This window comes from Pipistrellus kuhlii, unplaced genomic scaffold (genome assembly GCF_014108245.1).
Source record: "Pipistrellus kuhlii isolate mPipKuh1 unplaced genomic scaffold, mPipKuh1.p scaffold_m20_p_2, whole genome shotgun sequence".
Taxonomy (NCBI): Eukaryota; Metazoa; Chordata; class Mammalia; order Chiroptera; family Vespertilionidae; genus Pipistrellus; species Pipistrellus kuhlii.
Window position 1 is genome coordinate 150,205,743 of NW_023425515.1, and position 27,525 is coordinate 150,233,267.

The 27,525-nt window shown below is 39.4% G+C and overlaps 1 protein-coding gene across 1 annotated transcript; it reads left to right on the forward strand.

Annotated features, from left to right (window-relative positions):
* The first annotated feature begins 980 nt into the window (after window positions 1-980).
* Window positions 981-27,296, forward strand: CUNH1orf141 (chromosome unknown C1orf141 homolog). The gene is made up of 6 exons (XM_036445161.1): window positions 981-1,055; window positions 4,989-5,146; window positions 13,111-13,223; window positions 22,603-22,672; window positions 23,860-23,980; window positions 26,588-27,296. Exons 1-6 carry the CDS (start codon window positions 981-983, stop codon window positions 27,167-27,169), a joined length of 1,119 nt encoding a protein of 372 aa, XP_036301054.1. The 3' UTR covers window positions 27,170-27,296.
* Window positions 27,297-27,525: the final 229 nt, after the last annotated feature.

Below are 27,525 nucleotides of genomic sequence, written 5' to 3' on the forward strand. Positions count from 1 at the left end.
ACATGCCCTTGACCGGAATCGAACCTGGGACCCTTCAGTCCGCAGACCGACGCTCTACCACTGAGCCAAACCGGTTTCGGCGGAAGTATGTACTTTTATTATCCCCACTTTGCAGATGGGGAAACAGAGAGGTTAGGCAGTTAGCTCATGGTCACACAGCTGGTAAGTAGTTGAGCCAAGGATTCAAACTTTAGCGTTCATGTTCCTAACCAGGACACCATGCTGCCTTTCTAGGTTTGAAGATGGGAGAGAAAACAATGTTTTTTTGTTTTTGTTTTGTTTTGTTTTTTAATACTATGGTTTGCTCTAGAAAGACCTTAATAGAACTCTGTCAAAGATTTGTGTATTTTTATGAGTGTAAATGCAGGCTAAAAGCAGTCATAGCATTTACAGTTGTCCATTTCCTCTATTGCTGATGGTTAATTCATTCATTTCGGTTGTTAGGTATTAGGGATGCAAAGATGAATTAAGCATGGTTTCTACCTTTAAGAAACACAGAGGGGGAAAAGAAGTGCCATATTAACAGTTTTAGATCACCAATCAATTAAATTTTAATGCACGTGATTATATAAATGTGAGCTCTTTACTTTTATTAAAATTATATCATGACAAAAGAAAATAGATATAAGTCACTCTGCATATTCAAGTATGAGTCACAAAAAGAACAAAAAAGAAGAGAAAAAAAAAAGTATGAGTCACATCTGCTTCTCATATGGTAATCTTGAATTTTCTTCAACTCACCTTATCATACATTTAAAAATTCCCAGGGCCCACAAACATCTGAGAGTTCTGATTATGTGACTTTCTACCTAAAAGCTTTGATCTCTACACTTCTATGATTTATTCCATGATCTATTTATACAGTTTTTTATTTTTTACCTAAAACAGTAAAATAAAGGTGTCTCTTGTTATGCCAAGTCAATAATATGTTTAAATTGTTTTATTTTTCTCCTTTTTAAATAGAAATTTACTGATTGACAATGGCAGAAAGAATTGTAAAGAAGTTAGAAATTCTAAATGAGCAAGCAAAGGTACTTTTGGCCACAAGAATAAAGGTTTGTAAAATAAAAGCTAAGATTTAATTTAAGTATTAAAAGGTTTTCATTTCAAATGTAAGTGATTATTTTTACTTCTTAGTTAATATGAAGATATAAATTAATTTGTAAAAACAAATATGTTAGTTGAGTCATCTGTGCAAGTGGATGCGCTATAAAGAATTAATTAAATATAAGGTAACTTCTAGATAGGAGCCATATTAGGTTATGATGTATTTAAACTGCTTAAGATACTAGGCAGTCAAATAGTAAATGTGACTGCACCTGTTATTTTTTTAAAAAAATATATTTTTATTGATTTCAGATAGGAAGGGAGAGGGAGAGAAAGATAGAAACATCAATGATGAGAGAGAATCATTGACTGGATGCCTCCTGCACACCCCTGTAAGGGATTGAGCCCACAACTGGGAATGTGCCCCTGACTGGAATCAAACCTGGGACCCTTCAGTTCGCAAGCTAATGCTCTGTCCACTGAGTCAAACTGACTAGGGCTACACCTGTTATTCTTACTAATATGTTAAACATGTTAAAAATTATTTACTTGGGGTGCTTGGCCAGTAGCTCAGCTATGAACCAGTTCAATTCCCAGTCAGGGCACATGCCCGGGTTGTGGGCTTGATCCCCAGTAAGGGGCATGCAGGAGGCAGTCGATTAATGATTCTCTCTCATCATTGATGTTTCTCTCTCTCTCTCTCTCTCTCTCTTCCTTCCTCTCTGAAATAAATAAATATATGTTTTTAATAGTTTATTATTTGGTATTTGGTATAGTTACCAAATTAAAAATAATTAAGACTCATAGAAATTAATTTAAGTAAACAGGCAAGACTCCTAGAAAATTCAATAAATGAAGGGTGATAAAGAACAATGAAGAATAAAGTCCACACAAAACAGATTTTTAGTGCATATGAACAATTTAATTTGTTTACACAAAAACTTGCAAAATAAATGACAATGTGAGTAAGTGAGGCATGGGTAAGAGCGTGCAGGAGAAGTCAAAGAAGTCACCACAAGAGAGGAGCTCAAGAGAATAAACATCTTTATGACAGTGGATTGCTTCTCTCTGCTTTATTAATGACCAGGAATGAGATAACAATGTGTAAATCACTTTGGTAATTGCTTTTTTAATTTTTTAAAACTTTTTTTTATTTTGAAATAATTATAGACTCACAGGAAGTTGAAGAAACAGTACAAAGAGTCCCAGGTACCTTTCACCAAGTCGCCCCAGTTAGTGACATCTTACACAGTGTGGATCTAGACTGTGGTGCTGGTTACACACATCTATAATGGGATAAAATTGTACAATGACAAAACCAGTATGCATCACAACTGATATTAATAAAATTGTTATATTACTGTTATCCAGATTACAAGCTTTATTCAATTTTCCCCATTTAACCTGCATTCATTTGGTCATTTGTATGTGTAGCTTTATGCAATATTATCAAAATACAGCATGTTTATATCACCACAAAGTAACTCCTTCGTGTTACTTCTTTGTATTTGTATCCGTGCCTTCACCCCATTCTCTGTCTCTATCCCTGACAAGGGCTAATCTGTTTTCTATCTCTATCATAATGTAATTTTGAGAATGTTATATAAATATAATCATTCAGTATGTAAACTTTTAAAAATATTTTTTTATTGATTTCAGAGAGGAAGATAGAGAGAGATATGTAGAAACATCAATGATGAGAGAGAATTATTGATAGGCTTCCTCCTGCACATCCCCACATGGGGGATGGGGCCCATAACCCAGGCACAAGCCCTGACTGGGAATTGAACTGGGACCCTCTGGTTCATAGGTCGATGCTCAATCACTGAGCTATGCCGGCCAGGCAGTATGTAAAATTTTGACATTGATTTTTAAATTAAGCATAATGCCCTTGAGTTCCATCTAAGATATTATACAAATCAATAGCTTTATTATTACAAATAGCTAGAGGCCCAGTGCGCAAAATTTGTGCATGGGGTGAGGGGGGAGGGAGGTGTCGATCAGCCCAGCCTGCACTCTCTACAATCTGGGACCCTTGAGGGATGTCTGACTGCCTGTTTAGGCCCGATGCTAGTCGGACATTCCTCTCACAATCCAGGACTGTTGGCTCCCAACTGCTCACCTGCCTGCCTTCCTGATTGTCCCTAACTGCTTCTGCCTGCCAGGCTGATCACCCACTAACCATTCCCCTGCCAGCCTGATTGATGCCTAATTTCTCCCCTGCCAGCCTGTTTGCCCCTAACTGCCTTCCCCTGCAGGCCTGGTCACTCCTAACTGCCCTTCTCTGCAGGCCTGGTCACCCCTAATTGCCCTCCCCTGCAGACTTGATTGCCTCCAACTGCCCTCCCTTGCAGGCCTGGTCCCTCCCAACTACCCTTCCCTGCTGGCCTGATCACCCACAACTACCCTCTTTTGCAGGCCAAGTCCCTCCCAACTGCCCTCCCCTGCTGGCCATCTTGTAGTGGCAATCTTGTGTCCACATAGGGGCAGCCATCTTTGACCACATGGGGGCTGCCATCTTGAGTGTTGGAGTGATGGTCAATCTGCATATTACTCTTTTATTAGATAAGATATATAAATTTTATTGCTGAGTAGTATTCCATTATATGAATATACAGAGTTTCAGTTAATCACCCATTGAAGGACATATATCCTCAATAGATCGTTTGCAGGTATTTTGCTTTTAAAAATAAAGCTGCTAAAAAATAAGGTAAAATAAAGCAGCTATGAATATTTGTTACAGGTTTTTAAGTAAACAAATATCTCTGGAGTGAATGCCCAAGAGTGATTGCTGGTGAAATCTGTCTCTTAAACTCAACAAGGTCAAGGCCGCAAGGTTTGGTTTGAGTTCCCCTTCCCTGTACCTCAGCCTGGAAACTGCCTCCGAGACATAAACTGGGCTATAGTAGGTTTTACCTCATTTGTTTCCCCTGTTTTCAGGGATTGTGGCTCTGCTTGTTTTCTAATGCCTGCTTCTAGCTGTCTTCCTATATTTTGTCTGGTTTTCTAAGTAGTTTGAAGCAGAAAGGCAATTCCCATAGTGCTTAATCTAACTTCATTGGCAGAAGCAAAAGATCTCATATACTTTGATTTGCTTTAATTTTTTTTTTTATCTCTTTGTTCCTCTGTGCTGTTCTCTGAGATAATTTTTTATAGAAGATTTTTGGCTCCTTAGTTTACTCTTTAGCACTCCTTATTCCCCTTCTGTCCATCTATGTAAATATTTGAACAAAGTTCTCCTTTGATTGCTTTCTAACTCAAGTACTTGCTCATGCTACTAGCCAAATTATGTGATCTTCACACATGTGTGGTGTCAGGAAGAGGAACAGGTTGGAGAAACAGGCCTGCTATGGTTCCAATAACTCTATATATCAACATTGTCTTTCCTAAAGATATAGGTTGTTCCTAATTTCTAAATTTGGGAATTAGGAGGGAGCCTTCACCATTATCTAGTCCAACACCCTCATTTCATATATAGGCAAAGAGCAGCTCAGGTCACACAGCAGTGACATAAAAAATTGGTGTACAAGGACCCCAATTTTCAATCTGTATTATTTTTCCATTATTGACTACACATAAAGTGTGTGTGTGTGAGTGTGTGTGAGTGTGTGTGTGAGTGTGTGTGTGGTGTGTGTGTGTGAGTGTGTGTGTGTGGTGTGTGTGTGAGTGTGTGTATGTGTGTGTGTGTGGTGTGTGTGAGTGTGTGGTGTTTATGTGTGTGTGTGTGTGTGTGTTGTGTGTGTGTGTGTGTGTGTGTGAGAGTGTGTGTGTGAGTGTGTGGTGTGTGTGTGTGTGTGTGTGTGTGATGTGTGTGTGTGATGTGTGTGTGTTGTATGTGTGTGTGTGTAAAGTGAGGTGAATTTTGTCCTTTCCACACAGGATTTTCCCTATATGAAAAGCACTCTTTTTTTTAAGGTGTTAAAACTTTGTCTTTGTTGCAGGAAAACAGTGTTCAGAGTTACATAAGGAAGACTTTTGTTAGACCCCTGACATTTGATTTTCAATTGGAATCCAAAGAGGCTATTTCTGCTACATCTACATCTGTGACAGTATCACAGAGCAGAGAAGACAAGCCACACAGTATTACAAAAACTAAAAGGTAACCATAGTAACTACTTCAAACTTTCAACTTGGAATTTTAAAGTATTACTTTAGATTTGTCTTATATTTTGCAGTCTATATTAATGTAAGCTTTGTCAAACATAGATATATTTCATAATGGTTATGAGTTATGGTAGAATATGCTAGATAAGCATTAAAAATAGTTTATATTGCTGAAACCGGTTTGGCTCAGTGACAGAGCGTTGATCTGCGGATTGAAAGGTCCTAGGTTCGATTCTGGGCAAGGGCATGTACATTGGTTGTAGACACATCCCTGGTGGGGGACGTGCAGGAGGCAGTTAGTCAGTGTTTCGCTCTCATTCATGTTTCTAGCTCTCTATCCTTCTCCCTTCCTCTCCGTAAAAAATCAATAAAATATATATTTTTTAAAAAGTTTATAAAATATTCATTATATTATTTCACTACTACAGATAGTAATTACAATTCTGAATTTTTAAAGGAAGGCCTTTCTTGAGCCATGCTGTATGGCCACAGATTATCAGGATTTATTTTAAACTTTAACCAATAGAGTCAAAGGAAAGTGTTATGCCCAGATTTCGTGATCCCCAAAGACCACCAGGGAGCCGAGTCCAATGCAAAAAAAAACCCAAAAGAGCCTTTTATTCCATGCTAGCATGGGCTCTGTCCCACTTACACAGACAGTGGCGAGGTGGGAGAGAGCAAGCTTCAACAGATCAATGGGTTTTATAGAGGTGGTGATGTCACTGCTTGGCTGACCCCGATTGGTTGGGTGAGGGCTAGGGTTCAGTTACAAAATGGAGGATCAGGAGTTAGCCCTGCCCTGCCCTTTCAAAAGCTCGCTTCATTTGAGAAATCAAAAGTAATTCACTGTTGCTAGACTTGAATACGGGGAGGGCAGGTGAAAGCTAAAGAAGTGAGGCTAAAGAGGAAACAAAGGCCAGATCACCAAAGGCCTTATGAACCTACAAAACAGCTTTGGTCAAAACCAGTAGGAAGCGACCAAAAGGTTTACACAGGTCAATGCATAGGCAGATTTGGATCTTAGAAATATCATTAAAAACAGCAAAAGAGGTCATTAAAAATGATGAAGGCGCCTCAGAAAACCCGACCCCTTACTAAAGTCATATTATCTTTAGAAACTGCCTCTTCTGGGAGGCATCCCATCTTGCCATGAGTTCTTTTCTAGACAGAGCAAAATATAATATAGACTGCTTAATTTTGCTCTGTCTATATTTGCTTAAATAGCAGAGCATAAGGCAGAAAGTTTTCATCTTCATATGGAGAATGCTATGCTGGTTATACGGTTAAACTGTATAGATTCAGTTCCTCCAAATCTTGAGCTGCAGCTCCTGGGCTGAAAATCTAGGTTAATAATAACCAAGCTAGGAGTCTCCACCAATGCTCACAAACCCCACTCCAACACCTAGCCAAGGTGTCAGATCCAGTCCACACAGCTTCCAGCTTGGCCTCAAGTTTACACCAAGACTGCCACCTCCTACCAGACACTGCCTGCTCTTTTTTGATCTCTAGCCTCTTGCTGTTCAAAGTGTGGCCTTCCAACAAGCAGCATCCGTGTCACTTGGGAACTTGTTTTAAGGGCAGAAACTCTAGCCCCTTCCTAGACAGAAGCTACAGTCAACAAGATCTTACAAGTGATTCCTATGGACACTAACAACAAAGCAACACTCCCTTTAGCGCAGAGGTTCTCACACACGAAGGGCTTGCTAAAACACAGGTTGCTGGGCCCCGCCTCCAGAGCTTTTGATACAGTAAGGGCCTGATAATTTGCATGTTCAGTAAGTTTCCAGGTAATACTGACATTGACGTTGCTGCTCGGGGTATCACCCTTTGAGTCACTGCTCTGTATGTCCCACTGTAATCGTAGTGCCTAATACCAGCATTCGTTCCATTCTTTTCCTTGGCTTACTGGATATCATAGCAACAGGCGGTGATCAAACGTGCCCGGGTTTATTTGCAGCTGAGCTTTGCTTTCAGAGTAGTCATTTCCAACACATACCAGTATGTACATTAGTATTACCAGGGGAGCTTTAAAATAATTGGGTTCTACTTTAATCGGTTTGGAGTGCTGCCCAGCCATTACTATTTTTAAGATTTCCCAGAGATGATTCCTATATAAAGGTAAGATTGAAAAATCATTAAATTCTTAAGGCTTCTTTGTCAGTAACTGCCAGAGACATTTTTCTATGTTATTATTAGCTCGAGATTTCTGCATCTCTCTTAGATAAATAGGAACTGATAGCCTTTATCACCTGGATCACTTTTCTGATAAGCAAAGTTTTATAATCTTTCAAAAATATCTCCCAGTCCTTATTATTTAATTGGGATAGAGTCTTTAATATTTCTCAATAAACACAAAAACGATCTTCTCTGCAACTTTTTATAATTGGACCTTTCACAAAAGAGCCATGCTCTTTTTAACAAAAGTCTCTTTAGAAAACCACCTGTAATAAGGAATTTTAGTAAGAGAGATGAAGTGACTTTTTTCATTACTTAAGCATTCAGTGCTGGATTATCGTCTGATAATGGCAATTTTACCATGTATAAAGTAGTGAGAAATAGTAAGTTAGGGCAAGTAGGTAGATTAAGAATTTTTTTTTAGGGGAGGTAGGAATGAATGGGGAGAGGTCAATGGAGGAAAAAGGAACATACAATACTTTAAACAATAAAAATTTTAAAATTAAAAAAAGAATTTTTTTAGATAAATGGAAGAATCACTTGACCTTCATAGGTGCTGAAGGGATAAAAACTCACTGAAATGAATAGTCAAGGAGAAATCTCAGGAGGCCTCACATGAAGGAGGGAGGTGAGGACAACTAGAAGAGATATCCCCTAAATAAGGAGTATTTATAAGAGGAAGCAGAAGAGAACCTTAGAAAATATGTATCTTGAGGACAAATAATGAGTGGGTGGGGAAGGGGGTTTTAAAAAAGCATTTCACAATCAAAAACTGAGTAGGAAAATTTAAAAATAGAATACAATTGCAAATTGGATTAATAATCTAGAAGATCAAAGAGAGACACAACCTTACAAAAATTTAAAAAAAGAAAGAAATGGGCCGAAACCGGTTTGGCTCAATGGATAGAGCATTGGCCTGCAGACTGAAGGGTCCCAGGTTGAATTCCGGTCAAGGGCATGTACCTTGGTTGAGGGCACATCCCCAGTAGGGCGTGCGCAATAGGCAGCTGATCAATGATTCTCTTTCATTGATTGATGTTTCTGGCTCTTTATCCCTCTCTCTTCCTCTCTGTAAAAAATCAATAAAATATATTTTTAAAAAAAAAGAAAGAAAGAAAGAAATGGGAATCAGATTGAAAATATACTTAGTAAGGTTTCAGGATAATCAATATCTAAACATATACCTAATACATAAATCAGGAGAGAGAGAAACAAATGGTAAGAAAATAAAAAAATATTAGAAAAATATGCCCATTTTTGAAGGCAGATATGAATTTTCAGATCAAAAGGATTACCAAGTGCTAGACTTATGGAAAAATTATACCAAAGTCAGGAAAAAACATTGGTTAATTACAAAGAAAAGGAAATAAAATGAGTTTCATATGTCTCATCTGCATTTCTAAAGCTGGAAAACAGAAAAACAGTTTTCAACCTTTGAACTGAATGACAATCCTGGAATCCCCTATTTGGATAAGTCATCATTTATATTTGAGAATAATATTTTTGAAAATGAAAGATTTTAGAATGTCATCTGCCTATGTATTCTTTCTGAGGAACTTACTTGAAGAAATATTTTATCCAAAATAAAATGAAATATGACTATGAATAATACAAAGATACAAACTTTATTATACAAAAATGCATTTGAAATTGTTTATGGTGCCAGAAAAAAACGCTTGAACTGGGAATTAACTCACAAAATTTATAATTCCAAGTTTTATTTCTCATATTATATGAGAAACCAGTGCTTTAAACACAGTTTTTATTTCTAGGCTCTTAGCTTTCTCATTCATTTTTCATACTGTTGGGAGAAAATTCTTCATAGTCTCTTATATTTTTATATATTGTATGAGCAGAGGAACTGGCTGTCTTTCTGACAGTCATTTCAGGATGTTTATGTAGCAAACAGCCTTGGAAGACAGAGATAGTACTGTCTTCTGAGCAAGAGCAGGCATGTTACTGTCCATTATAAAAATTTGGGTTCCCTAAGCTAGGGTTCCATTCCTGTGATATAACCAATTGTGTGTGCAGGTGTCATCTGGCACTCTGCTTGTTGCTTTTTTTCTATGAATAACAAATGGTCCTATGCCTCTAATCCAGGAGTCTCATGTTTTCTGCCAGCATAGATAAAACTTTGACACGCTAACTTGTTAGTTTGTAAGTAAGGTCAAGTCTCAGACCTTTCATAGTCCTTCACACCTACTTTTAAGAAAGAAACTGGTTATTAAACACTTATAATTAAAATCAAATTATGTAAACTAAGAATTCAAAGATATACTAAAAACAAAGACATTACTCAAAATTTATCACTTCCTAATTATTTTATTACTTTTTATTATCTACTAAAGGTTCGATGCATGAAATTCGTGCACGGAGTTGGGGGGTGTCCCCCAGCCCAGCCTGCATCCTCTCCAATATTGGACCCCTTGAGGGATGTTGGGTCTAAATGAGCAGTCAGACATCCCTCTCACAATCCAAGACTGCTGGTTCCCAACTGCTTACCTGCCTGCCTTCCTGATTGCCCCTAAACACTTCTGCCTGCCAGCCTGATAACCCCATAACCACTCACATATCAGCCTGATTGATGTCTAACTGCTCCCCTACCAGTCTGTTTGCCCTCAACTTCCTTCCTCTATCAGCCTGGCCATTCCTAAATGCCCTCCCCTGCAGGGTTGATCCCCTCCAACTGCCCTTTCTTGCTTGTCTGATCACCCACAACTGCCCTCTCTTGCAGGCCTGGTCCTTCCCAACTGCCCACCCCTGCTGGCCATCTTGTGGTAGCCATCTTGCGTCCACATGGAGGCAGGATCTTTGACCACATGGGGGCAGCCATCTTGTGTGTTGGAGTGATTGATGGTCAATCTGCATACTACTCTTTTATTAGATAGCAGAGAGGCCTGGTGCATAGATGGGGGCCAGTTAGTTTGCCCTGAAGGGTGTCATGGATCAGGGTGGGGATTCTATTGGAGTGTGGGGTGGCCTGGGCGAGGGGCCTGTGTTGGTTTGCAGGTCGGCCATGCCCCCCAGCATCCCAAAGGGGAAAAATAAATTCCTCTTTGTTGGGGAAACCCAAGTCTCTCAACTGCTCTCTGTGACTGCAGCCATCTTGGTTGGGGTTGATTTGCATACTCATTCTGATTGGCTGCTGGGCATGGTTTGTGGGCGTGACTTGAGCAGAGTGATGGTTAATTTGCATATTATACTTTTATTAAGTAGGATAGCCTTGATATTATTTACATGTATTGTATCCATATGGTAAACTATTATGTATTATCATGCTACTACACATTTTTTCCCAGTTCCACATTCAATGATGTCCCACTGGTAGCTTGAAATCAACCTTGGAAATATTTTCATCATAAAAATTGACAAATATAACAAATCAAATTTGTATATATTGTATGTCTAGATTTAAAAAAGTTAAGGAGTAAATGTTAATGATGAACATTAAACTTAAAAGTATGTCTCTTGCCTGTAACCATTATACTTTAAATAGCAAAAATTAAAATTGTGGAAATATTCTTCTCATATTCAAAAAACTATTCTCTGTCTCAGCAAAGAAGTAACGTATGTCATTGTTGAATATGTGAAGGTCCAATATATGTTTTCTTTTCTTTTTTTAATTATTTTTATTTATTTATTTATTTATTTATTTTACCAATATATGTTTTCATTGTTCACTTTCATATTATTTCTTTCTTTTTTAAAAATATATTTTATTGATTTTTTACAGAGAGGAAGGGAGAGAGATAGGGTTAGAAACATCGATGGAACAGAAACACGGAATCACTGCCTCCTACACACCCCCTACTGGGGATGTGGCCGCAACCAAGGTACATGCCCTTGACCGGAATCGAACCTGGGACCTTTCAGTCCACAGGCTGACGCTCTATCCACTGAGCTAAATCGGTCTTGGCAGTATTATTTCTTAATGTAAATGAAAATATCAACTAACATTAGGGGAAAAGTTATTAAATATTTTCCAGCACCCTCCTATATAGGAGTAATGGAGGAGGAAGAGGGAAACAACAAAATTTTTTATCTGGCCATTGTCACCATCTTCTCTCTCATTATTTTCTGGCCAACTCTACTCACAAAGAACATAGCTGGTGAAATGAGTGAAAGTGATCAAAAGGTACAAATTTCCAGTTATAAGGTAAATGTCCTAGAGATGTAGTAGCATGGTGACTATAATAAACAAATCTCTAGTGAGATTTGTTAACAGATTGGGAATAGGGAATGAGAGAAAGAAATCAAAGATGACTAGAATTTTTGTACTAAGCCTCTGCCTGAATGGAGAAGAGGAAGCCGACTGGGAAGAAGGTGTAAGCAAAAATTTCGTTTAAAATATCGTAAGTTTGAGATGGTTATAATACACCTAAATGCAGAAGTCATGTAGCAGTTAAAAATATAAATCTGGAGTTCAAGCAAGAGTTTGGGGTCTAGTCTGTATATGGGGACATCAGTATAACAGGCAATCCTCAGGTTACATCAGACTCAACTTATGTCACCATCTCCCATTTACAGTCTTTATAAAAAAGTTCCATCATTTTGACATATGTACATATGTGCTTTATGTTTTTTATTACTTATTTGCCACAGATAAAGGTCAGGAATTGTTATCTTTTAAATTTTTTTATTGTTTCACTTCATCACTGCTGTGTATGTGCTCCATGTGAGTGACATAGGTGCTTATATAGGTTGGTTCTGACTTATGGCAAAAACCATCTTACGTCACGTGGGATTGGATCTCCAATGTAACCCAAGGACCAAGTGTATAGGTAATATTTAAAGGTGTGGGATTGGGTAATACCAACTACAGGTGAGTGTCTGAGGTCTAAGGATTGAATCATGGATTATAAGCATTTAGAGGTCAGAAATATCATGAATTATATACCATTAACTTTCTTACATACCGATCAGAGTGGGAGGGCCATTGGAGCTGTCAGGGAGAGGGGCCATATGCCGTTTGCCAGCTGGCCCTGCCCCTGATGGGGCGGGGGGGGCACTGGGAGGCTGGCCAGGGCAAGTGGCCCCAGGCATTCTGGTCATTCTGCTGTTCCATCTATCTGCACATTACCTTTTTAATACATAGGATAAATGCTGTGATCTGGTATCTGAACTGATCCTAACTCCATGTTTCATCACATTGATTCATGGCAATGTCCCCAGTATCTCATTTATCACTTTCCAGCATATTTTTCTAAAAGCTCCTGAACAACCGCTTTCTTAACTGCCCTCAATTTTATGACAATAGCAGTTTCCTGTCTCTTCTTACTTTGAGTGAATATCACTAGTTTTTTTCAGCTCCTGCTTATCAGTCCCAATCTTTTACACTTTTTACTATAATATATTAACACAAAAACATCCAAATCTATATAACAGGGACATCACCACAGTTCTCCAAATTTATTTTTTAATATATTTTATTGATTTTTAACAGAAAGGAAGGGAGAGGAATAGAGAGTTAGAAACAATTTATGTAATATAAGAGGACTGAAAGGAAATTTTTAGAAGAAATAAAATGCTTGGTACCAATAAAGAGAAAAAGAGAGTTAAAAACATTGATGAGAGGGAAACATTAATCAGCTGCCTCCTGCACACTCCCTACTGAGGATGTGCCCGCAACCAAGGTACATGCCAGGATCGAAATCAAAGCTGGACCCTTCAGTCCACAGGCTAATGCTCTATCCACTGAGCCAAACTGGTTAGGGCCAAATTTATTTTTTAGATTAGCTTTATACATTTTCTGATTATTTTAATTACATTAATTTTATTTTCCAGCTATGTCTCCTTAAAAAATAAGCCTAAACCGAGAAAGAGTGATTTTGAGAAGTTAAAATTAAGATTACATGCTGCGCCAACAAATATAAAAAATCAAGAAAACAAATCAACAGGTAATACTTTGTGTAATGTATTTATTTCTCCTTTGATATATAAATGCATGCTTTTATTATACATTTCAATATTTTTATCTTAAAGGTTCTTGATAATTTGATCTCTGTTGAAAGCATTTACTCAAAAGTTATGGGTTATAACTGCAGTGTGAAAGATTTTGGGAAGCTAAAAAGAAGAATTTCCTAAGAGAAAGAGATGTTAAATATCAGAATGGGTAATTTATATAATTAAGAAGATATTTTTATTTTTATTATTCTAGAAAGAAAAATTCTGAATTTATTTTCAGTTCATCATAATGGCCTTTACCATTTGTATTTCTACCAACATTTCTGTACATGATTACTTATGTATTATCTAAGAAGATGGAAGTTTTCTCTATAGCTCTCCTCTTTCTTAGTTCTCACCAGAATTGCCTTTAAAATCCCTTTATGGACATATTGACTTTTTCTAGAATGCACATAAAAACTCTTTCAGCCTCTACCCACGCCCAAAGCCACTTCCATATTTTTAGGTATTTGTTACAGCAACACCCCACTTCTCGGTACCAATTTCTCTCTCAGTTCAGGCTGCTGTAACAACCTGCTATAGTGTGGGCGGCTGAAACAACAAATACTTATTTCTCCCAGTTCTGGAGTTTGGAAGTCTGAGATCGGGGTCAGGTTCTGGGGAAGGTCCTCATCCCAGTTTGCAGATAGCCACCTTTCTTTCCAGTCGGCTCTCTCCTAGCTCTTCTTATAAAGGCACTAATCCTATCATGGGGCCCCACCCTCATTACCTCATCTAAACCTAATTACCTCCCATAGGCTCACTTCCAAATATTATCACATTGAGGATCAAAGCTTCAACTTATACATTGTGGGTGGGACGCAAAAATTCAGTACAAAGCAACTACCCTTTTTAAATTATACCCCCATGTATTATTATCACTCACGGACATCTGTTTATTTCTGTCACAGCATATATCTCCATTTATAATTATTCGCTTCATTGTCTCTTGTTTATTTTCTGCATTACCCACTAAAATGTACGCATCATTAGGCAGGAGTTAGCATTCCAGAGTCTAGCACCAGTGCCTGGCATATTGTATGTGGTCAACAAATAACCATTGATTGAATGAATACCACACACTATATTTGTTTATTACATCTATTTTTATTTTATTTTATTTTTTAAATATATTTTATTGATTTTTTTTATAGAGAGGAAGAGAGAAGGGTAGAGAGCAAGAAACAATGAGAGAGAAACATCGACCAGCTGCCTCTTGCACACCCCCTACAGGGGATGTGAACGCAACCAACTTACATGTCCTTGCCCAGAATCGAAGCTGGGACCTTTCAGTCCACAGACTGATGCTCTATCACGGAGCCAAACTGACTTCGGCTATTACATCTATTTTTTAAAAATCTCATTTAAGTCTCACAGCATCCCTATTAAGATAAGGACTACCATTTCCACTTAAAAGGTGAGGACCTGGTGGGATTAAGTAACTTCCCTAAGGCTGCCTAACTCACATAAAGGAATGTAGTTTGGGTCCCAGGCTATCTAAATGCAAAGTCTGTATGTTTTACCCTACATTGTGCCTACTTCAAGACAGTCCATTAAATAATAACCAGATTAATAAACTCATATTTGGAGATGGGGTTATCATATTATAGTAAGTAATCAAAAGTTATTCTGTTGTCCAGCTGATGTGGTTCAATGGTTGAGTGTCAACTTATTAACCAGGATGTCATGGTTCGATTCCTAATCAGGGCACATGCCTGGATTGCAGGCTCGATCCCCAATAGGGGCATGCAGGAGGCAGACAATTGATTCTCATCATTGATGTTTCTATCTTTCTCTCCCTCTACTTTCCTCTCTAAAGTCAATAAAAAAATGTATTAAAAAAACACACATTTGTATTCTGTTAATAGAAATTCACTTCTAAAGCACATTATTCTAGAATATATTTAGCTCTAAAAATGTGAAATCAATTCTATGTAAGCAAACAAGATTATCAAACTACATTTCTAAAAATTTTACTATATGTAAAGAAAATAGTTTATTGAGATAAATTAAAAGTAGACTAATAGTGTAGAAATATCATTTAAGTTTTTATTTGTTTCTTTAGAACCAGTAGAAGAAAATAAAAAACCAAGATGTAAAAAATCTTTTCTTTATCTTAAGGATTCAAATGAGGTAGGTTTAATTTGTATGCTTATAATTACTTAATAGCAATTCAAATTAACCCAAATAATTTTGTATATATTCTACCAATCCAAAATTCAAATGGGCTTTAGGATTCAAAAGCATAAAATTTTATCTCTGTAATGATGGAAAACTTTATGGAGATAACAGGAAATAATATGTTATTTGTTGGACAATCAGTACAATAGAAATTATTTATTAAATATGATAAGAACTAGCAGTTACCATAAAGTTGATTAAGACAGGGCATCATAATCTGTACACACATCACTTAAATGTTTAATTTTAAATATGAAAAAATATATATATTTGTTAATCTTCTGACGTGTATCCAAGACCATTTATGAGCATGGGATGGTTACTTAGATTATATAATCTGTATACATAAAAGCCCAGTGACTGGAACTACCAGAACAACCAGAATGACCAGAACAACCAATTGCTATGATGTGCACTGCAACAGCCAACCAGCTCGATCAGGGCCCCAATCAGCTGTGGCCCCTCTCCCCAGCAGGTCCCACCCTGATTGCTCTTTCCCTCCCCCCATCAAGGGCAGGCCTGGCCAGCCAACATCCTGTGGCCCCCCTGACCAGCTCCTCCCTCAATCCATCCCCCATGAGGGGCAGGGCTGGCCAACCTCCCATGTCCCCTTGCCCTGCCAGCTTGATTCAATCAGCCCCCTTCAGGACAGGCCAGCCGGCTGCCATCTGTGCACAAATTCGCGAACCAGGCTTCTAGTTATCATAAACTACCATAACAGGTTTTCTTCTCAAGTAAATTTTTATGTTAAAGTTTCTGTTTCACATTCATATCTGTAGTCTATTTCTCTTACAAGTCTCCTTAACTATTCAAACTTATCTTTTATACTCAATAAATAGTGAATGCCTCCTACTCTAAATATACTGTTTTCTTGTTCTTCTTATTTATACTTTGGGCTTTTGAAATAGCCTCATCTTCACATCCTAGTATTAAGTTCTTCCTCATTGATGAAATATTTTTGTCTATTTTAGTCCTCACTGATATTCCTCTTTTTTAAATGTCTCCTCATTTATTGATTAGTTTGATTCTTAGTGATATTACTCTACTACATTATTTACTAACTAGTGGCCCAGTGCACAAAATTTGTACACAGTAATGGGGGAAGTTCCTCAGCCAGGCCTACACCCTCTTAATCTGGGACCTCTTAGGGGATGTCCAACTGCCAGTTTAAGCCCATTCCCTCTGGCAGTCAGACATCCCCCTCACAGTACCGCTAGCTCCTAACTCGGAGCACCAGTGGGTCTTTCTTTATTTTTATTTTATTTTTTTAGGGAAAATATCTATGACTTTTAGTTAAAACTGAAAAACAGTCAGGAACAGGAATGACAGAGGATCCATCCTATGTGGATGGGTTTCTGGAAGTGGGAGTGGGGAACATTGTTGACACAGTTGTCAGAATTCAAATGGGGTCTGTGAATTGAACCTTAATACCATTTGAATGGAGATTTCCTTGTATGGTCGGGTGGAGAATTGTTATGAAGGAGTGCCTGCTTTTGGGAAATACATAGGGGAGTATCTGGGCATCCTGTCAAGTGTAGAGCATGCTCTCAAACAGCTCAGAAAAAGACTGGGAGAAATGCGCATATCCTATCTAATGAAAAAGTAATATGCAAAATAACCACCACTGCACAACACCCATAAGCCACACCCACAGCCATGCCAACAAGCCAATCAGAAGCAAATATGCAAATAACCCCAACCAAGATGGTTACAGCCTCAGAGAGCAAGAGGGAAGCGTGGGTTTCCCTGGCAATGGAGGAAGCCAAGCTTTCCACCTGCCCTTGCTGGCCTAGGCCTCCACTCAAGGCTATAAAGTTTCAATAATAGTAGATAGATGAATCCAAACAGAAATGGCAGCAGCCATGGAGCTGAAAAAAACAGGAGGCTAGGGTTGCCCCTGGCAATGGAGGAAGCAAAGCTTTCCACACACCCTGGCCAGCCCAGTTCTCCACTTAAGGCTAAAAAGTTTCAATTATAGAAGATACATAAGTCCCAACAGAAATGGCTGGCACCACAGAGCAAGCAGAAGGCTTGGCTCCACTCCAGGCTACAAAGTTTCAATTGTAGAAGATAAATAAACCCCAGATACCAGGGCCTCTGCTTGGGTCACCAGGTGGTGTGGCTGGCCTGAAAACCACCACAGGCATCTCGCCCAGGCTGCCCCACACCCCAAGGGAACCCCCATCCTGATCCAGGACACCTTTCAGGGCAAACCAGCCAGCCCCTACCCATGCACCAGGCCTCTATCCTATCTAACAAAAGATTAATATGCAGATTGACCATCATTCCAACACAAGATGGCTGCCCAATGTGGTCAAAGATGGCTGTCCCCATGTGGACACAAGATTGCCATCACAAGATGGCCATCAGGGGAGGGCAGTTATGGGTGATCAAGCCTGCAGGAGAGGGCAGTTAGGGGCAAACAGGCTGGCACGGGAGCAGTTAGGTATCAATCAGGCTGGCATGAAAGTAGTCAGGGGGTGATCAGGCTGGCAGGCAGAAGCAGTTAGGGGCAATCAGGAAGGCAGGCAGGTGAGCAGTTGGGAGCCAGCAGTCCTGGATTGTGAGAGGGATGTCTGACTGCCCATTTAGGCCCAACATCCCTCAAGGGGTCCAATATTGGAGAGGATGCAGGCTGGGCTGAGGGACACCCCCCAACTCCGTGCACGAATTTTGTGCATTGGGCCTCTAGTATGAGTATAAATGCAAACACACACACATAGTCTAACCTTGCTATTTTTGACTCCAACTTTGTGCACCTGCCTGCTTGCTAAGATCCATAACTCCAGAATCAGGGCTTGCAGAGCTTCCTTAGCCAAATGGGCCATGGCCAAGGTGCAGGAACCCTGTAGACAGACCTGCGGGCAGAGTCCCAGCTGAAGTCCAACAGGTGCCACCGTTTTCTTGTTTCCACTCCAGTACGTGAACTGGGGTCTGTTTCACAATGGATTCCATTGGGGGCTTTGGCATTTCTGTGCTTCCTGGTGGCATCTAGCTGTGTGGGATGGCCAAGCTGGCACTCCAGTTACTGCCAGTTCCCTGAGCCTGAGGAGACTGTGAGATAAAATACGGAGAAAAGATAGCATTGTAAGCAAGTTCAGGCTGCCCCGTTTCAACCTTAAGGAATCAGCAGCACCCATCACATACGATGTGCTTTTCCTTTTTTAAAAAAAAAAAATATTTTATTGATTTTTTACAGAGAGGAAGAGAGAGGGATAGAGAGTTAGAAACATCAATGAGAGATAATCATCAATCAGCTGCCTCTTGCACACCCCCCACTGCGGATGTGCCCGCAACCAAGGTACATGCCCTTGACCAGAATCGAACCCGGGACCCTTTAGTCCGCAGACTGACGCTCTACCACTGAGCCAAACCGGTTTCAGCTACGGTGTGCTTTCAATGGAAACACAGAGAGCGCTGCCCTGAGCACACATGGTGCCGGCTCACTGGGACCCACAGACCACAGTGATGGCCACTTGGGGTGACATCGTGAAGTCCTGATGCTGAGGCGAACGCCAGGGGTGAGTCCGGCTGCCAAGGCCACGTCCTGGCCCACATCCAGGCCTACGCCCCACAGTGAACCCCGCAGTTGGGCATCAACAGGCAGCTGGGGGACTCACATAGCCATGTCGGTACTGCCGCAATTTCTCTCTGCACGTTTAAACCATCCTTGTTCTTCCGGAAAGAAGGGCTTTTTCTCCCACTCTGGATGGCCATACTCCCCTGGCAGCGCCCAAGAACCTGGGGCCTACCTGGCACCCCCGCCTTGCTGACCCCGCAGGCCACCGCCCTAACAGCTCAGTACCTCTGAGGCCCTCCTCGCAACCTGCCAGCGCCGTCCAACATGGTCCGTCCAGCGCAGTCCATCCATCTGCACCCCCAAGGCCGCCCAGCCACACGCAATTGGACCATTCCTATCCATTCTCTGCTTTCCCCGCTCCTGGCAGGGGGCCCAGTGCACTTGCACAGAGCTCCCGCCTAGATCGGTCTTCCGTCTGGTTGTGAAAACCCTAGTCTAAGTATATATGTTTCATGTATGCTAATCATAGCTATCCAATAAGAATGTGAGCTCACCCTAGCCAGTGTGGTTCAGTCAGCTGGAACATCTTTGCATACACGAAAAAATGGCAGGGTCAATTCCTGTCAAGGCACATATCCATGTTTTGGGTCCAATCCCTGGTTGGGGTGCATTCCGGAGGCAACTGATCAATGTTTCTCTCTCTCTTCCTCCTTCCCTCTCTATAAAAATCTATTTAAAAAAATTTTTTTTAATGTGAGTTCTTTGTGGCCTATATTTTTATCATATGCTTTATTTTTATCATATATTATCCAGAACTACATATATTCTGTGCCTAGTGTGAAAAACAATTGTGGGTGCTAAATACATATTTGGCTTGTTGATGAAGATTCATAAATTATAGTTTATATTTACATATGCATATGTATGTTTTGGGCATCTAGATATGTGTATTTAAGTAAAAACATATGGAGCCAATCTGAGACTCTAATTTAGGGAAATCTGGATAATTTGTTCCAGTTTCTCCTCCTTTACTCAGGGTTATTTTGCTGTATTAACTCTATGTATGAACAAGTAAAGCCTCTGTTTAAATTGAGAAGGCTATTTGTTTCTCAGTATTTTAACTTCAGACTTTCCCTACACTTGGATAAATAAGTTTTATATGGATTAAAAGGCTAGGTTTTAAAGATAGAGATAGTAAAAATTAGTAAGTATGAGCATGGGCAAATTTTTAAATTTCTGTACATTTGTTTCCTTACCTATAAATGATAATAACACCCATCTCACAGGGTTTTTTGTTTTGTTTTTTTGAGAATTAAGAAAACATATTTTAAAGTATTTAAAGAACTAGAAAGCTATTAGTCATCATAATTAGATATTCCAAAGGCAAATAAGCAAGTATAAATAACCAATATACACATGGAAACTATTTCTAAAAAATTTTTTTCCTTTTTCCTCTCCCTGAATTTTAGGTAGACTATGCTAAGCCCTTACGGTATCTATTTCCACACCATAAATATAGACAAGAATATGAAAGAACATCGGGTTCTACAATCTCTTCTTCTATGCCCAGCATTCAATCTGATGCTTATAAGAAGAAAAAAGTTGCTGCTTCATTTACAGGTATACACACTGTGTGTTAATGTTGAAATAACTGAAAATTAATTGCACCTAACTTTTAGGCATAAGCATTAAGAAAACCTTTAACCACCTTTGTTGGTACTCAGTTGGTCTCACTATCTCCCATCTGCTCTCTATAAAGTAATCAATGAATGTGTCCTTGAGTGAGGATTTTTTTTTTTTTTTTTTTAAACAGAAAGAAAATCTGCCCAACCAGTATGGCTCAGTGGTTCAGTATCTACCTATGAACCAGGAGGTCATGGTTGATTCCTGGCCAGAGTTGTAATTCAATCCCTAGTAGGGGGCATGCAAGAGGCAGCCAATCAACGATTCCCTCTCATCATTGATGTTTCTATCCCTTCCTCTCTCAAAAATCAACCATATATATATATATAAAATCCCTGCAAAATCGGGCCTAAACCAGCAGTTGAACATCCTTCTCACAATCTTGGACTGCTGGCTTCTAACCACTTGCCTGCCTGACTGCCTGATTGTCCCTAACCACTCTGCCCGCCAGCCTGATAGTCCCCTAACCACTCCCCTGCTAGCCTGATTGCTGCCTAACTGCTCCCCTGCTTGCATGATTGTCCCCACATGCCCTCCCCTACAAACCCAATCACCCCCAACTGCCTTCTCTTGCAGGGCTGAGGGGACTGGGGGACTCCAACTGGATGAGGTGGGCCTCAGGGGACTGGATGACTGAGACTGAATGAGGCAGTGCTGAGGGGACTGGGGACTCTGGCTGAATGAGGTGAGGCTGAGGAGACTAGGGGACTGAGGCTGGATGAGGCGGGGCTGAGGGGATGTGGGACTCTAGTTGGATGAGGCATGTGGAACCTGCTATGGTGCCCCTTCCCCCCTTGGGGGCAGGGCTGAGGAGTCTGGGGGACTCTGGCTCAATGAGGCAGGCCTGAAGGGACTGGGGGACTAAAGCTAGATGAAGCAGGCCTGAAGAGACTGGGGGATTGAGGCTGGATGAGGCGGGGCTGAGGGGACTGGTGTCGCCATCTTGTGGCTGTGGGCCCTGCCATCTTTGTGAGGGTGTGGCAGTCAATTAGCATATTCCCTCTTTGTTAGATAGGATATATAATTTTAATTTTTAAATCCTCACCCAAGGATATTTTTTCCCTTTGATTTCAAGAGAGAGAAACATCAACATGAGAGAGACATTGATTGGCATGCCCCTGCTGGGGCTGGGGAACCTGCAACCAAGGTAAATGTCCTTGAGTGGGAATTGAACCCAAGACTCTTCAGTCTATGGGCTGATGCTCTAACCTCTGAACTAAACCAGCCAGGGCAATAAAAACATATTTAAAAATAAATGTGTCGGGGTTCTTGTTCTGGCATTAAGAAGGATTCAGCAATCTAGAGAAAGACTGTGTATAACCTAAGAGTCCATAGACAAAAGATAATTTTGAAAGGCATTGGAGGTCAGAGGAACCTGGCTGAAGAAACCAAGTTCTCCTTGTCTCAGGACCCCTTGCATTTTATTAACCCAAATTGTCCTAAAGCAAGGTAGAGCTATACACTTCAAAGGGTAGGGTTTCTTACAGAAGCATTGTCAGATTGGGGAGTAGCCTATGGCTATTCAGGTGTTTGGCCAGTAGGAAGCAATAACATGTAGATGAAGATGCCCTGAGCTGTCTAGCAACATACAATCATCCTTCTCAGGTTTGGGGAAATGCCTTTAGCCATTCCCAATAAGCGATAAAATATGTGACTCAGCCCTTGTTGAGTCTCCAAATTCCATCAACCTTTTGATTTAACTCTTGCAGTTATGACATTCTGGAACTGGCTTCTGGCATAAATAAATAAAATAAAAGGGGACATCTGTAATACTTTCAACAGTAAAGATAGATTTAAAAAAAAGAAATTTTGACTGAGTAACTACTACAGGTAAGGCACAAAACCTGGTGTTTTTCTATGTTATTTTATATTGTAAAATATTTATATAAGGTATTTTCTAAATGTCATAATATATATGTGCCTTTTATGACAATTTTTTATAATTTCAGCTCAAACTGAAAAAAAACCTAAGGAATCATTTGGTTCTGTTGTCTACTTAAAAGATTATGCATATAAAAGGTAATTTATTTTAAATTTTTAAATATTTCATTCTGTTCAAAGATGTTTCTAATAGGAAAAGTTCTGCTTTCATTTTCTAAAAGACCAGAATGGATTTATTCTGGCTTATTACTACTTAGACTCATACTACAATCCAATGGCTGATCCTAGACTTCTCAGCTAGTCAGCATTACATGCGAACCTTGAACATATGACTTATCTACTGCAAGTTTATAGTCAAATGGAGAGAAAGACATAGTAGAATAAATGGAGAGACTACAATAGTTGAGATTCCTCAAACACTGTGTAATGAAAATATAATCATCTTAATCCAGTGTGCTTTGAAATTTGTTTGGAGCAATAATATTTAGTCTCTTTAGGTTTACCTCAGTCCTCTTTCTTTCCAAAATTGTATCTGAGTAGATGAGTGAGGGGCTCACTGGACTTTGACTGAGGAAAGGTACTTGACCAAGGGTCATTGTCAATATCCTGTACTACTGGTCTCATTCCTAGATGTTCTGTGACTACTGCTATCTCTGGTTCATGTACATATGGTCTATTCTCTCTGAATTTGATACAGTCCACTCTTACTGTTCATCAGTATGGTAGGACTTTCTGAGTCTCTTCCATCTCCTTCATCTGCTCTTTGATTGTCCATCACATATGCCAAGCCCTTGCTATGGATTACCCCATCCTTGCAGTGACAAGCTTCTTGGCAAGCCTAAACTCAGTGTCCATGCCACTTGAGAACCAAGGGAGATTATTTATATCCTCTCTGTCTAACCACACTATTCCATCCTGTTAACAAAGCTGGGGCCACCCTATGTTGGCAGAAGCCATCCTACAAAGCACTTTCTCCCAGAATTTCAACAAAGGATGTGGAAATACCTCTCTATCTTTGGTGTTCTCAACCTACATACTATTCCTTCCCCCAATGAAAAACCAAAGAGACACACAGATTACTGTCTTGCTTCCACCACTTTTCCTGTCCCTTCCTCCATCTCCCCTTTTTCCCCAAACCAGGCAGGAAGCCATGTCTTGACTTATCTATAGCAAAGAGTTTGGGGGAGATGTTGGCAGAGACTTTGAGGAATTGGGGCAGACAAAAACTGGCAAGCTGAAATCATCCCTATAGACATTTATGCTGAACTTATGTTCATTTTCAGAAAAAAAGCTCATTTTTGTTCAAAAGAAAATAAATCTGTCAGAATTGAATATCATTCAGAAGGAACGAAAAGCTTGCTACCCTTATGCTTGGAGGATGAATTGAAAAAGCCAAACACCAAGATAATCAACATTAGTCCTGCAAAGACAGTAATAAGAATATCTGTTCACAAGGTAATAAGAATATCTACTGCTGTTCAGTAAATGTGTGTATTCCACGATTTGTGGGAATATCATGTTCTAGTGACCAGAATCTTTGGTAAATCCTTCTTTTGATTTCACACACTTTAAAGTCCTAATGCTCTTTTTAAAACCTTCACTCCCAAACTGGGGATTCCTCTGCACCAGCTGAACATTCCACATGCTTTCAAATGAAGAAGGCTTTATCAAATTTTCTTGATTGTAAGGAAATATGAAATAAAAATGGTATTTTTTTTAAAAAAGTGGATCATGCATCACTTTTCTGTCAATGTACGTCAGCTATTTCAAGCAGAAAATCTACTTACTAAAGGCTATTTGGCAGCTCACAGAATCTCTAGGAAGGCTGGAAAGACAGACTGGCTTGAAAGCTGAGTAGTCAAAAGTCACCAAGTTACAGCCTCAAACTGCTCCACTGGGGCCCATGCTATTGTCACCTATGACAGTTAACAACTCTGATTCTGGGCAGGGGACACTCTTTCAAAGACCCTTGCCACTGCTGCCCTTCAAAGCTATAGATATATCTATCTATCACCATCCTCACTAAAATAGCTTTAATATTTTTTCATAGTCCTTGCTTTTTTTGAATTAAAGACTTGTCTTTGATATACCTTACTGATAGAGCCCAGGTCACATGCCTATGCCCTAAGCTCAAGAGAGGCTGATACAACCAGTGCCTGCTTCTCCCTAAAGGCACATAGATTTGAAAGGTGAAAAATTCCTTTAACATATTGGACAGAACAAAAATATGACACATCTCCACTACTGAAGTGGACAACATTGGCATCACCAATGGATTGCAAAACTCGATATTCTGTCATTTTGAAGGAAATCATAGGCATTAACATGTCTTTAAACTAAGTGTACTAATATATAATTAGATAGATCTTAGTTTCTTATTTTATTATAATAACTAGAGGCCCAGAGTATGAGATTCATACACTCAAGGTGAGGAGGGGTGTCCCCTTAACCCAGCCTGCATTCTCTAGCAGTCCAGGAGCCCTTGGGAGGATGTCCAACTGATGGCTTAGGCCCGCTTCCCAACAGTCAGACATCCTTAGCGCTGCCTTGGAGGCAGGAGAGACTCTGGCCATGGCCACTGCACTCACCAGCCATGAGCCTGGCTTCTGGCTGAACAGCGCTTTCCCTGTGGAAGCGTGCTGACCACCAGGGGGCAGCTCCTGCATTGAGCATGGGTCCCCTGGTGATCAGTATGCATCACAACAATTGGTCGTTCTGCCATTCAGTCAATTTGCATATTAGCCTTTTATTATATAGGATTATACTAGAGGCCAGGTGCACAGATTCATGCACCGGTGGGCCTCCAGGGATCGGGCCGAAACCAGCTCTCCGACATCCCCCAAGGGATTCCAGATTGTGAGAGGGTGCAGGCCGTCAGGGGGACCACACCAGTGCAAGATTGGGGCTGGAGAGGGTCCGTGGGAGCATTCCAGGTTGTGTCTGGCCTGCCTCACACAGTCCCAATTGGCCAGACCTCAGCAACAAGCTAACCTACCAGTCGGAGCATCTGCTCCGTGGTGGTCAGTGCACATCATAGCAACTGGTCAAACGGTTGAGTGAATATCAGACATTTAGTATATTACCCTTTTATTATATAGGATATCTAAAGAAAAAGTAGCAGTTATTGTAAACTAAACACTGATAACATTTATATTTAACAGTTTCCTTAGAGTTAATTTTTTTGCTCTAGAATAGAAATGTGGGGAAGAGTTTCATGAGAAGCTTGTACATACATATTGTGTTACTACTGTGATAAAAATAGTCTATTTTAAAGTCAATCTATTATTTTAGCTACTTTATTCTGCAGATATATATTGAGCACTTTTTTTAAAAATATATATTTTATTGAGGTTTTTTTTTTTTTTTTTTTTTTTACAGAGGAAGGGAGAGAGATAGAGAGCTAGAAACGTTGATGAGAGAGAAACATCGACCAGTTGCCTCCTGCACACCCCCTATGGGGGACGTGCCCACAACCAATGTACATGCCCTTGACCGGAATCGAACCCGGGACCTTTCAGTCCGCAGACCAACCTCTACCACTGAGCCAAACTTCGGGTATTGAGCACTTTTTATGTGTTAACTGTTGGGGTACAATAATAAATATAACTGTTTTAAAGATAATTTTAGATTTTTCTGAATTATTTACTAGGATATCCAGGCTTTGTAGTTTGGGTTTATAATCACTTATATCTCTTATGACCTTTTACTCAATCCATTTTTTTATGTGCTTATTTCTGAACTGGAAATCTAAGAAATGTCAGAATGATGATTTGTTCTACCAATATCCCACCTTATTTGTAAAAGGGTTTTAGAAGGCCCAAAGCTTTTAATCCTAACAGATTTTTAATCCTAACATCCTGGTAAAATATTAAGAAGAGAAGAAAGTATGACACATACAAGTACTTGTTTTTGTGGGTGTGTTTGAATATCACTATTGTTCATATTTAAAACTCCTATTATCTTTTTTGAGTATTTTATTTTATGTTTAAAAATATATGTAGCCTTTTTGCCTCAATAGACTGATGATTAAGTACTCTTTTCTTTAATTCACAGGAACAAAATGATACAAATCCCATAATTTTTCATGAGACTAGATATGTACAAATGTTTCTTTTGACAAGAAATAGGTTTCTGCTTGAATTTATGGAAAATAAAATCAGTGAACCACAGAAAAGAGTAAATTTGGTTTTAGAAAGAAATCGTGAAATTCTCAAACCTGTAACTAATAATCAAAGGATTACTTCTTCCAAACCTAAAAGAACCATGCCTACAGCATGGAGGAAGCGTATGCAAGTGATATCTTTTGAAATGGGTTGCAGAGTTATAGAAGATAAACTAAAGAAAAGTATTGCGCAAACATCCAAAAACATATCTGAGAAATCCTATAATTTCTCAGAGCCTTTTTCCAGCCTAACAAAAACATTTGTAGGTTTACTTGGTAAAACTGTCATTGAAGAAACAAGTGCTAAAATTGGCAAATTTGAAAGAATGTTGTCTACAGTAAAACCAACGAGCAAATTCAGTGCTTCACCTGTCGAATGTTGTTCAAAGCCTTTAAAAAACAAACTCCAAGTCCATATAATACAAACTGTAACTCCACTGGATGATTTGCTAACCTTGTCAAGTGAAAATTAAATGCCTCATAAAATATTTTTTGCGGTAATACTTGAGTAACAAGAAGCAAAGAACAAAGTTTCAAGATCATAGAAGAAATTCTTGTCTAAATAGTACTGTTCTAATGGATGGCATATAAATTGGAGTTATAAATCAATAGAACTCTGTTTAAGAAAAAAAATGTTTTCACAAGATAAAAGAACAAAATTAAGAAATAATATTAACAAGAGAATTAGTTCATGAATTTCTATTACCCCAATTTGGTCCTTAATCACCAGCATTCCTCCAGTAAAGTTTGGTTTGGACCAAGAATGTCAGACTGATTCTGGACATTCACTATTGGAAGCCAAATAACATCGATAATTTTGCTCTATAAT

What these genes read in the sequence shown, in the direction of transcription:
- CUNH1orf141 (XM_036445161.1), top strand. Translation starts at nt 981, where the DNA reads ATGGCAGAAAGAATTGTAAAGAAGTTAGAAATTCTAAATGAGCAAGCA. An exon ending in AGTATTACAAAAACTAAAAG is followed by an intron (nt 5,147 to 13,110) that starts GTAACCATAGTA and finishes TTTATTTTCCAG; the next exon opens with CTATGTCTCCTTAAAAAATA. An exon ending in AGACAGTAATAAGAATATCT is followed by an intron (nt 23,981 to 26,587) that starts GTTCACAAGGTA and finishes TTTAATTCACAG; the next exon opens with GAACAAAATGATACAAATCC.